This window comes from Sturnira hondurensis, unplaced genomic scaffold, assembly GCF_014824575.4.
Source record: "Sturnira hondurensis isolate 20B ecotype Veracruz unplaced genomic scaffold, ASM1482457v3 Scaffold0006957, whole genome shotgun sequence".
Taxonomy (NCBI): Eukaryota; Metazoa; Chordata; class Mammalia; order Chiroptera; family Phyllostomidae; genus Sturnira; species Sturnira hondurensis.
The window spans coordinates 139,564-152,934 of NW_028079588.1; the positions used below are offsets into that span (position 1 = coordinate 139,564).

General features: G+C 37.1%; 1 protein-coding gene across 3 annotated transcripts in view; it reads right to left on the minus strand.

The window, feature by feature from the left end:
- Window positions 1–8,922: 8,922 nt before the first annotated feature.
- TERF1 (telomeric repeat binding factor 1) overlaps window positions 8,923–13,371 on the minus strand; it is a 48,675-nt gene continuing 44,226 nt past the window's right edge. For 2 of the 3 annotated variants that reach the window (XM_037050924.1, XM_037050923.1), the window contains one exon: window positions 8,923–10,128. In XM_037050924.1, coding sequence (XP_036906819.1) covers window positions 9,952–10,128 — 177 coding nt within the window. In that variant the 3' untranslated portion in view covers window positions 8,923–9,951. The remainder of the gene's footprint in view (window positions 10,129–13,371) is intronic. The other variant, XM_037050925.1, reaches the window with a different exon arrangement.

Here is a 13,371-nt window from a genome sequence, read left to right on the forward strand (position 1 = left end):
CATAGAGCCAGATCTTCACTTCTCCTGCCGAACCCAGCTTTGATGAAAAGCTGAACTGTGTCAAAGACTGAGCTGTAAAAGCTAAGCCCTTTTCATTTTTGAAACAAATTTAAATTCAGAATATTTTCTTTGGAGAATTGAATCTCAGGATTAAACTATATGAAATTTCTTCAGTTTCATTTGCATAAAATATTATTAATTAACAAATGATTTACTAAAATACATATTTCTTGGTGCTTATTTTGTGATGATAGGATGACAATAGCAAGCTTAATAGAGATGGAAAAGGGGCCCAATATTTAATGCTGAGAGTAGCAATATTCCTGACTAAATATGCATTTAACTGTCAGAGTTGTTTTTGTGGTAAATTAAATTCTTCAGAAATCAATAATGAAAATTTTGCATCTCCTCAAGGTGAAGATTTCAACTATCAGTTGATTATTAGCATTTTAAGATAATTTCTAACATTTGTAAAGCAAGGTTTTGGAAAATATACCTGGGTCATTTTCAATGATGCTTAAAATTTTTGTACTGGTAAATAAACTTTTTGTTCATATTTTAAAAAGCTCTTTACTTGTTTGATTAGGAAATACCTGAATTTTCTGGGCAGGACAGTGACTGAACAAAATCTCACCAATACAAACAAACAAACAAACAAATCCCTTCAGAATTAGCAGGTATAAGTATGATGACTCACAGTATAATAAAGCTGTGAGGTATTTAAGATTCAATATGTTATAACATTTAACATATTTGAATTGTATGAAATCAAATTTTACCTTATACCTTAGTTTTTAATGCATAATTATTAATTACCTTCATATTGTACAACACTATATATTTTTTAAAGATTTTATTTGTTCATTTTTAGAGAGAGGGGAAGGGAAGGAGAAAGAGAAGAAAAGAAACATTAATGTGCAAGAGAAACATATGGATTGATTGCCTCTCACATGCCCCCAACCAGGGACCTGGCCTGCATCCTGGGCATGTTCCCTGACCAGGAATCAAACCAGTGACCTTCAAGTTCACAGTCCAGTGCCTAAACCACTGAATCACACCAACCAGGGCTACAATAGTATATTTCTATAATTCCTATTCTTGAGAAGTTTATAGGCTAGAGTTAACTATTAATAATGGTTTTGAAAAGCTTGTTATTAATTCTAGCAAAACCCAAGTAAACAGGTCATAACTGAAACATGTAGTCCAAGTGATTAATGAAGAAGCAAAATTTTTGTTTTCAAAGTTAAAGATCGAAGTACGTAAGACCTCTTTGGCATCTTTTTTCAATGAGTACTTTACAGTTAAGGTTCTTTCTTTCCACAGGCACTGTACAATGATTTACAGTCCCTAGATTTCTGTAATGACTAATTTTCAAAAGTGCAGGTGGAAAGTAATTTGAAGAAAAATAAATGCACTCACTCAGGAAAGAAGGGGAAAGAAATGAGGGATGGTAATCATTTTAAAAAGTTAAAAAACAAGTTCAAAAAAGGTGAATTTTAATCATACTGTTCTCTTTCTGGGGTCTTTCTTAGGATGCTTTTATTCAGCACTTAAGCATAAAGAGCAATAGTAATAAATTGTTTAGCTGTAGTCTGGCATAAAAATCTTCATCAGCTATCTTTTCCAGGTATGCACAAAAATGATGCAAAATAAACCTGGTTTTGCCCTCTAAGTTTACTCTACTGAAGGTTCATACCTATAACTGCAAGTTGATTTAGAAAGCAAAGACTTGGTCATTCTGACATATAAGCAGTTAGGTAAAGATACTTTTGAAACAGATATTAATACTTTTTTCTTTTTCTTAAGATATTAGTATCTTTGAAAAAGATATTGAAACAGAAGTGAAATTTCTAGGTCAAGATGACAGGTGGACACACACCTTTATCCTCTCTCCTCTCCCAAGTCCCATCAAGATGACAGGATTTATGAAAGAACAGGTTCATAATATAGATGGAAGGGCATGGAAATCAGCCCAGAGATTTTGAAGAATTTTTTTGAAGATTGAAAGCAAATAGGAGTCTACTGATAGATAAATCAGAATGGGGGCCCATACACTTTAGAACATGTAGAAGAGAAGGCGGAATCACGGGTAACAGCTATTCTTCCTGTGGTGGAGAGGTCCCGCTGAGCAACAAACAAGATGGATTTTTAAAAAATCCTAACCCTGAAAGACAAATTTGTAGATTTTGAAGCATGGAACTCAAATGCAAGGGTCAGCAAAACTGTAGGCTAAATCTTGCAGGCTGTTTGTTTTCATAAATACAGTTTAGTGGAAGAAGCCACGTCCACTCAGGTACACATTCTTGCCTATAGCTAATTTCAAGCAGAGTTGACAGAGATGGTACAGCTCACAAAGCCTAAAATAGTATGTCTGGCCATTAACAGAAAAAGTTTGTCCAGCCTCTGGCTTAGAGCATTGATATTTAATGTAACTATGGATGTGGTTGGATTCAGATGTATTTTTTTTCTGTTTGCCCTTGGATTTTGTTTTCCTTCCCTCCTTTTTGCTCTTTTAGATTATTTAAATAATTTTTAATATTCCATTTTCATTTATCAATTGGACATGTATCTGTATTTTATCACTAGAAGTCCAAAGCACTATCCATTGTGCCACAGAGCCCACTGTATTTTAAATGGTTTCAATATCATAGCTAACTTTTTAATTTAAGGGTTAGTATTATTCTTAACATCACACTTCACATACATTAGAGCAGCCTTGCAGCAATAGCTGAAAATAACTTTGAGAGACAATATAAACAGACACTGGATAGACATTGTATGACAACTGACCCACAACCTCTGCACCAACCCATTGAGGATGCCAAAGCAAACCTCTAAAGCAATCCACCCAGACAGTCAGGACTTGGTTGATGACTGCCAACATCCCTATTCTTTGTCTCCGTTTCCAACTCAGAATGAATCAGAGAAAGCACATTCTCCCCCAAACAATCGTACCAGATGCTTGCTGCAAGCTGGCCAGCCTCCAGCTTCTTCATGCCCATGACCTCTAGTCAGAGCCACCCTACCTTCTCTTTGCTGTTCACTCCAAAGGCCTTCCACTACAAATCCCTGCCCACCAGAGTCTCTGCCAAACCCAAGGGATGATGGCTGACTCCCTTGGTATAGCAAGCCCTCAGTACAACAGCAAAGCTCTGGTACATTTACACAATAGAATACTACCTGGCTATAAAAAGAAGGAAATCTTACCTTTTATGACAGCATGAATGAACCTGGAGAGTGTTATGCTAGGTGAAATGAGCCAGTAAGAGAAAGACAAGTACCATATTATCTCACTCATAAGTGGAATCTAATAAAATAAACCAAAAAAATTAAATAGAAACACTCATAGACAACAGTATGGTGATTATTAGAGGAAAAGGGGGATGGGGGAGGTAGATGAGGGTATGGGGGGATAATGGTGAGGAAGGAGACCCGACGTGGGGTGGTGAACACACAACACAACATACAGATAATGTGTTGTAGAACTGTACACCTGAAACCTGTATCATTTTATTAATCAATGTTACCCCAATAAATTCAATTTTTTAAAAGAGAAAGCTCTGAGTAAACAGCCTTGTTTGTTCTCCTTTCTGAGTGGTCTTTATTTATTACTACAATTGAAACGCTCAACAATGTAAAGAATAAATAACTATTATGTAATCATATAATGTGTTAGTGTATAGAAATGAAAATCAACAAACTACAGCTACATGTAACATACATACGTTGAACGAAAGAAAAAAGAGCAAAGGGATTTCCAGCCAGGATGGAGGCATAGGTAGACACACTGTGCTTCCTTGCACAACCAAAAGGACAACAACAAATTTAAAAACAAAAAACAACCAGAACTGACAGAAAATCTAACTATGAAAGTCTGACAACCAAGGGATTAAAGAAGAAACATCCTGACTGGTAGGAAGGGCGGAGACAGGCAGTGGGCAGAGAGCACTCGAGGCTAGGCAGCAGCTGCTGGACTGGCGAGGTGGGGGATTGCAGACTGGGCAGTTCCACATTTGGGTACAGATAAACCAGGAGGAACAACTGGGGAGTGAGACAGAACAAGCAAATCAGGGTTCCAGCACAGGGAAATAAATTCTCAAGCCTCTGATTGAAAATACCTGTGGGTTTTGAGGCAGCAGTGGGAGAAACTCCTAGCTTCACAGAGTTCATTGGAGAGACCCACAGTGTCCTAGAACATATACAAACCCACCCACTTGGGAATCATCACCAGAAGGGCCCAATTTTATTCAGGGTAGTCGGGGAAGTGACTGAAAACCAGCAGAAAGTGGGGCAGGTGGCACTGTTCCCTCTTGGACTCTTCCACACTGAGAGCATCACAACACAGCAACTTGGGGTGCCCCGCCCTGGTGAACATCTAAGGCTCTGCCCCTTACTACAAAACAGGTGTGCCAAGACAAAAAAAATGGCCCAGATGAAAGAAAAGATCAAAGCTCCAGAAAAAATACAACTAAATTATTAAGACATAGCCAACCTATCAGATGCACAGTTCAAAGCACTGGTAATTGGTATGCTCACAGATGTGGTTGAACATGGTCACAAATTAGAAGAAAAATGAAGATTCTGCCTAGTGGAATAAAAATGTACAAAGAACCAATAGTCATAGGAAGGAAACTGGTACTCAAATCAACAGTGTGGACCAGAAGGAAGCAAGAAACATTCAACCAGAACAAAATGAAGAAACAAGACTTCAAAAAAAAAATGAAGAGAGGCTTAGGAACTTCCAGGACAACTTTAAACATTCCAACATTGGAATCATAGGGGTGCCAGAAGAGGAAGAGCAAGAAATTGAAAATTTATTTGAACAAATAATGAAGAACTCCCCCAATCTGGCAAAGGAAATAGGCTTCTAGAAAGTCCAAGAAACTCAGAGTCCCAAAGAAGTTGACCCAAGAAAGCACACACCAAGGAATATCATGATTACATTCCCCAAGATTAAACAAGGAGAAAATCTTAAAATGCAGCAAGAGAAAAGGAGACAGTTACCTACAAAGGAGTTCCCGTAAGACTGTCAGCTGGTTTCTCCAAAGAAACCTTGCAGGCAAGAAGGGGCTGGAAAGTATTCCAAGTCATGAAAGGCAAGGACCTACATCCAATATTGCTCTATCTAGCAAAGCTTTCTTTTAGAATGGAAGGGCAGATAAAGTGCTTCTCAGATAAGGTCAAGTTAAAGGAGTTCATCATCACCAAAACCTTATTGTATGAAATGTTAAAGGGACTCATTTAAGAAAAAGAAGATAAGAACTGTGAACAGTAAAATGACAACAAACTCACAACTATCAACAACTGAACATAAAGAAAGCAAAACAAAACAAACTGAGAAAACAACTAGAATAGAAACAGAATCACAGAAATGGAGATCACATGGAGGGTTATCAGTGGGGGAGTAGAAGGGGAAGAGGGGGAAAAGGCACAGAGAATAAGTAGCATAAATGGTAGGTAGAAAATAGACAGGGGGAGGTTAAGAATAGTATAGAAAATGTAGAAGCCAAAGAACTTATATATATGACCCACAGCCATAAACTAAAGGGGAGGAATGTGGGTGGGAGGGAGTATGCAGGGTGGAGGGAAATAAAAGGGGGGAAATGGGACAACTCTAATAGTATAATCAATAAAATAATTAAAAAAGAGCAAAGAATACATGGAATATTTCATTTAGTGTCATTAAATATCTCAGGTCAAGTAGAAAAACAAGATATTCTCCTGCCTTTGTAAATTGCTTATGAGCTGGGGTTGCTTGTTCAATGCTTAGCCAGGCTACTACTAACTCTGCCTTAGCCTTCACCTCCAGCACATGTGAAGCCCAAAAGGTCCTTCAAAGGTGGAGGCCTAGGAACCTCACAGGTCTTTTCTGAGACTGCATCTAATTCTGGGCATGTACAGGTCTTCTAGATTCTCTGGTTTACTCTGGTCCTTTAGAGCCCTTGTCCCCATTATCTTCCTTTGTAGGATTTCCAGTCGGCTGCTTGCCTTCTCTGCTGTCCCTGACTTCAGGTAGCAAGCTATAGGTAATGTTTTAAGGCTGAGAATTCAGAGGGGGCAAAACCAAGGCAAGCCTCTGAATTAAATTCCCAAACAGGTCAAAATAAACAACCACAATTCTGAGTACAGGATCTGCTGCTGTCCTTATAAGCAGAGTAAGTAAAAACACCAAAATCTTGTCAAATTCAGTGGTGTCTTTCTTCATAATACTCCATGATTGCTTTAGATTTTGATCAGATTCCAGTTACAAAAGTCAATTCTAACAGTTTTCTAAAGTTGAATAATTGCTTCAATAGAAAGATTTTTGGAGCTTCCTACTTCATTTCAGTGCTGTCAATATGTAACTTCTACATGACTAAGGAATAGAGGACAGATTAGTGGTTGCCAGGGGTTAGAGGAATGACGGAAGAGGGACATGAGAGGCAACAGGAGTGAACTGGCATTGAAGCTGATCAGTATCTTGCCTGTGGTGGTAAATACACAAACCTACACAAATGATAATTACTTAAAATTAAATACAGTACAAGTAAAACTGGGTAAATCTGAGTAAGATTGGTGGATTGTATCACTATTCTTTAAGTTTACACATTAATATTGGGAGAAACTGGAAGAAGTGTACCAGGTACCTCTGTATTGTTTCTTAAAACTCCAGGTGAAACTATGATCATCTAAAAAAATTCAATTAAATAAAGTAATTCACAAGATTCAGATTTAAGATGTTTTAAAAACACATTATCCATTTTATTTTGCTTTGCCTGTTTCCAGAAGATATGTGATAAAAATCTGCATTTTAACTAAATCTAAAATAGCTTTTAATCAGTACAATTCTAAATAAGAATCATGCCATAGTAATCTTTTTTTAGTGGCATATAAAAATAATTGAGCATCTTATAGTTAGTTACAACTTAGATTTGATTATTTAAAAGAAGTTTTTATTAATTATGCTACTATATTTTCTCCCCTTTATTCCCCTCCACCCTGCATACCCCCCATCTCACCATGACTTCCCCTTTAGTTCATGGCCATGGGTCATATATATAAGTTCTTCAGCTTCTACATTCCCCATACTATTCTTAACCTCTCCCTATTTTTCTACCTACCATTTATACTACTTATTCTCTGTACCTTTTCCTCCTCTGTCTCCCTCCCACTCCCACACGATAACCCTCCATGTGATCTCTATTTCTGTGATTCTGTTCCTATTCTAGTTGTTTGCTTAGTTTGTTTTGCTTTATGTTCAGTTGTTGATAGTTTTGAGTTTGTTGTCATTTTACTGTTCACAGTTCTTATCTTAGATCAAGTCCATTTAACATTTCATACAATAAGGGCTTGGTGATGATGAACTCCTTTAACTTGACTTTATCTGGGAAGAACTTTATCTGCCCTTCCATTCTAAATGAAAACTGCTGGATAGAGTAATTTTGGATGTAGGTCCTTGCCTTTCATGACTTGGAATACTTCTTTCCAGACCCTTCTTGCCTGCAAGGTTTCTTTGGAGAAACCAGCTGACAGTCTTACGGGAACTCCTTTGTAGGTAAGTGTCTCCTTTACTCTTGCTGCATTGAAGATTCTCTCCTTATCTTTAATCTTGGGTAATGTAATCACCATGTTCCTTGGTGTATGCTTCCTTGGATCCAACTTCTTTGGGACTCTCTGAGTTTCCTGGACTTCCTGGAAGTCTATTTCCTTTGCCAGATTGGAGAAGTTCTCCTTCATTACTTGTTTAAATAAGTTTTCAATTTCTTGGTCCTCTTCTCCTTCTGGAACCCCTATGATTTGGATGTTAAAATATTTAAAGATGTCCTGGAGGTTCCTAAGCCTCCCCTCACTTTTCTGAATTCTTGTTTCTTCATTCTGTTCTTGTTGAATGTTTCCTTCTTCCTTCTGCTCCAAAATGTTGAGTCCCGGTTTCCTTCCCATCACTGTGGGTTCCCTGAACATTTTCCTTTATTTCACTTTTCATAGCCTTTACTTTTTCCTCTGTTTTGCAACCACACACAACCATTTCTGTGAGCAGTGATTACCAGTGTTTTGAACTGTGCTTCTGATAAGTTTTTTATCTTTTGTTGCTTAGTTGTATTTTGTCAGTAGCTTTGATCTGTTCTTTCATTTGGGCCACTTTTTTGGTCTCAGCACGCCTGTTTTGTAGTAAGGGGCAGAGCCTTAGATGTTCACCAGGGCAGGGCAAACCAAATGGCTGTGTTATGATGCTGTCAGTGGGGGAGGGGTCCAAGAAGGAACAATGTCTCTTGCTCAGCTGTCAGCTAGCCTTCAGTCACTTTTTCTGCTACCCAGAAGCAAATTGGTCCCTTCTGCTGTTGATTCCTGGGTGGGTTTGTGTATGTTCTAGGACCCTGTGGGCCTCTCCAACAAGCTCTCCTGTGAGGCTGGGAGTTTTTTCCCGCCACCACAACCCTCACCAGTTTTTCCAGTCAGAGGTTTTGAGGCTTTATTTTCCCACTCAGGAACCCTAGGTTGCACAGTCTGTCTTGCTCCCCAATTTTCCTCCCAGTTTATTTCTGTGCAAATGTGGGACCACCTGCTCCACCAGGCACTGCCTTGCCACGAGTCCTTTCTGCCTGGTTGCCCATCTCTGCCCTTCCTACCAGTTTGGATATTTCTTCTTCAACTACTTGGTTGTCAGACTTCATACAGGTCAATTTTCTGTCAGTTTGGGTTGTTTTTTTGTTTTAAAATTTGTTGTCCTTCTTTTGGTTGTGTGAGGATGCACAGTGTATCTACCTGTGTCTCCATCTTGGCTGGAAGTTACATTTCTATCATTACTGCATGTTTGAAATGAGAAAGTTGGCTTTACAGGTCCATTTTGGCTCATGATGCTTGCTTTGACACTGACCATCAAAATGTCTCCCATAAACAGTGGCAGTAAGTAATGTAAAAAATACCGAATCAGGAAGCATATAGTAATTTCCTACATTTCTGTTTACTATATGTATAGGACAACAAATTCAGGAAGAAGGGGGAGGTAATGTACAATGGAATGAGAAATCAAACACAGATTACAAAATACTAATAACTGTAGTTATGCAACTACATCAGTATTTTCACTTGTTAAATAAAGTACATGCAACTCAAAATGCTAAGTGACTATATTAGTTTTTGTCCAATTCTATAAAGAATTATATGTTGGTGAAAAATCAAAATTATCTTGTAAGGTATATATGACCTTATTTAGTATTTATCAGAAGTGTGAAAACGATCATAGTTCATATCGACGTAAGCATTTACAGAAGATTGTTGAGGCATACTGTTGATATATTAACAATGTCAAAGAAAATGATATTATGGCACCAGGTTATAAACAAGCTTATTTAAAACATCTTTGTCAATGTTTTCACACTGGAATCAAAAAAGCAAATGTATCTAAACTATACATGAAGCAAATCTTGTTAATAGTACAATTTTTGTCCTATGGGTATTACTATTAAAGTTTTTTCCTTTACATAAAACTACTGAAAGGAAAATTTAAGTATGTTATAACGCAAAGATTACTTTGTATCATTCTATAAACATAGTGATTACTTTATCAAAGCCATGAATATAAGGCCTATTAGTATTCACTGATTTAGAAAGTTCACTTTTATGTGGATGTTTTGGAGTTGAAGTCAGCATATAAACACAAAATAGGTTAGCAGAAATATTTTTTCTATTACCAGGTTTTCATTTTTTTTAAATTGGTACAGTATTTGAGGATAAAGGTAGTGAAAACATCAGGGTTGACATATGTACATTTTACCAAGTAAAAGGCTCTTAAAGAATACAATGATAGCATATTATTCATAACACAAATCCTCATATTAATTACATGACTGTCTCAGAAAAATACTGTAATGCTTTAAACAAAAATTTTAAGATATATCTATGACCACCCAGTTTCAAACAAAACACGACGAGCAAAATATTTAACTGTCCTTTTATCATGCTTTTAGATATTCAGTCGTCACTGTCTGAACAAATCAGTTTTAGCTTCTTCATAGTCCTCCATCTGTCTTTTAACATGACACTTGTTCGATTGTTGAATTTATAATGTAACAGTATTTTAGACCAGTTTCCTTCTCCATATTTCCTCACACCAGATCTCAGATTCTTGTCTTCTTCCCAAAGCCATGCCTTTTGATAAAAAAGTAAATAAATGGTTAGTCACAGAAACAATTCTTTACAGTTTTAAAATGAGGTATAACTGACAAATAACATTAGTTTCAGGTGCACAACATGATTCAATATTTGTATATATAATTGAAATAACCACCAAATTAAGTCTAATCAAAATCCATAATAAGTAGATAAAAAGTAGAAGTTATTCACAGAAACAATTCTTTAATACCTTCAATAAATGGAACTTGTTTATAATCAAAATAAAACTAGTTTGTTAAAGATGGAAGAATTCCTATATACATTTCTTAAGACTTATATAAGACCTCATATTTACCAGATGAAGATTTTTAAGACCCTTTACTATTAGTCTTCATTTTACATAAGTGTGCTATGGCTCATACATTCAAAATCAGAGAGATGCAAAGTAACAGTTAAACACCAACCCAATTCACCTGGCTTTAAGCTCCCACATGTTTTTCTACAATTGTTAGTAGATTGGCATTTATTAATCCTATATATCTCTAAAGAGAATGTATGAATATTTAATATTTCATTGATGAACTAAGTGAAAACCCTGTTCAATGTTAGTCAAAGTATCCATGTAAAACTCAAAATTTCTGTAACATAGATATTGAAAACACAACAGAGGCTAACTAAAAATAAACTTATTTTATTTTTGCCATTTTAAGAAAGGAAATGGGGATCAAACCCTTGTCTGAGGTATCACTTGTAAATATATTTTCTCATACAGTTGGTTCTCCTTTCATTTTGCTAATGTTTTCTTTAGTTATACAGAAGCCTTTTATTTTGATGAGATCCCATTTGTTTCTTCTTTCCTTTATGTCCCTTGCTCTAGGGGACATGTAGGTGAAAATGCTGCTGCATGGAATGTCTGAAATTTTCCTACCTATGGTCTCCTCTAGGACTTTTATGGTGTTACAATTCATATTTAAAGTATTTTTATCCACTTTGAGTTTAGTTTTGTGTATGGTGTAAGTTGGTGGTTAAGTTTCAGTGTTTTTTTTAATTTGCCAAATTCATTTACCATTCACTTTACAAAGAGTAATTTTACATATACAATATAATTTAATTTTCATGATAATTGTATAAGGGAAGTGATACATCCCCACTTTATAAATAAACCATCACAAATTGACGTTAAATTCTGGAACAAGAGTTACAACACATTTGCCTCTGTCAGACCATCCTGCCATAGTTCCCTGCCTTCCCCTTCCCTGGAATTGAAAGCTTTGAACCTAAATCATCTCAAATGTGACCTTACTCTTTCACTTTATTTTTAAGTATATTTTATTAATTACAGTATTACAGTTTTCCCAATTTTATCGCCTTTATCCCCTCTCTGCCCTGTACCCCCCAACCCTCCAGCATCCCCACCTTAGTTCATGTCCATGGGTTGTACAGATAAGTTCTCTGAGTTCTGTTTTCGTATACCATTTTTGACCCCTCCCGCCTATTTTATGCCTACCAATTAAGCTTCTTCTTCCCTGCACCTTTTCCTCCCTATTCTTCCCTTCCCATTCCCCACTGAAAATGCTCCATGTGATGTCCATTTCTCTGATTCTCTTCCTGTTCTAGTTGTTTGGTTAGTTTTTGCCTTCACTGTTTTTCTGTATTTTAGGTTCATTTGTTCATAGTTGTAAGTCTGTCATTTTACTGTTCATAGTTTTTGATCTTCAATTTCTTAGATAAGTCCCTTTAACATTTCATATAACAATGGCTTGGTGATGATGAACTTGACCTCCTCTGGGAAGCACTTTATCTTCTCTTCCATTCTAAATGATAGCTTTGCTGGATAAAGTAACCTTGGGTATAGGTCCTTGCCTTTGATGATTTTGAGTACTTCTTTCCAGCGTCTTCTTGTCTGCAAGGTTTCTTTTGAGAAATCAGCTGATAGCTTTATGGGCACTCCTTTGTAGTTAACTGTCTCCTTTCCTCTTCCTGCTTTTAAGATTCTCTATTTTTTATCAGGGGCATCTTAATGATGATGTGCTTTGGTGTGTTCCTCTTTGGGTCCAACTTCTTTGGAGTTTCCTGGACTTCCTGGAAGTCTATTTCCTTTGCCAGATTGGGGAAGTTTTTCTCTGTTATTTGTTTAAATAAGTTTTCAATTTCTTTCTCTTGTTCTTCTTCTGGCACCCCTATAATTTGGATATTGGAATGTTTAAAGTTGTCCCAGAGGTTCCTCAGCCTGTCTTCACATTTTTGAATTCTTGTTTCTTCATTCTGTTCTGGTTGGATGTTTGTTTTCTTCTTTTTGTTCCAAATCATTGATTTGTGTCCTGGTTTCCTTCCTGTCACAGTTGGTTCTCTGAGGTTCACTTTGGGTATCCTTCGTTTGTTCTTTCATTTTTTTGACCAAGCTCAATTAGTTCTGCGAGCATTTTGATTACCAGTGCTTTGAACTCTCCATCAGATAGGTTGGCTATCTCATCGCTTAATCTCTTTACAGAGTTTTGCTATTTTTTTCATTTGGGACCTATTTCTGTTTCTGTGCACCTGTTAAGTTGCAAGGAAGGGGGACCTTAGGTGTTCACTAGGGTAGGGTAACCCTCCTTACTGTGTGTTGTGGCACAGTCTGTGGGGAAGAAGCCAGAGAGGGAACAATGCAGTTCACCTGCTCAGCTTTAGCCCCACTTTCCAGAGAACGCTTGTGTGAGACTGGGAGTTTATCCCACTGCATTCCACAGTCAGCTCTGAGTCTCAGTTTCCCCTTTAGCCAGACCCACCTGCATGGTCTGCTGCCTTGCCACAGGTTCTCTCTGTCAGCCTCCTCTTACTGGTCTAGTTGGTCTGGCTGACTGTTTCTTCAATTCCTTGGTTGTAGGAGTTCCATGCAGTTTGATTTTCTGGCAGTTCTGGTTGTTTATTGATTTTGGATTGGTTGTTATCCTCCTTTTAGTTATGCAAGGAAGCAAAGGGTTTCTACCTATGCCTCCATCTTTGCCCAAACTCTGAGTTTCATTTTTTTGCATGTATCTGTCTAGTTCTTCCAACACCATGTGTTGAAGAAGAAAAAATAGCTTGGAGTAAAAATAGCTTGAAGAAGCTATTTTTACTCCATTTTATGCTTCTGTCCCCTTTGTCAAATATTAATAGACCATAGGGACATGGGTTTATTTCTGGGCTCTCTATTGTGTTCCACTGATCTATGTGTCTGTTCTTATGCCAGCACCAGGCTGTTTTGATTACTGTGGCCTTGTAATATAGTTTGATACCAGATATTGTGATCCCTCCTAC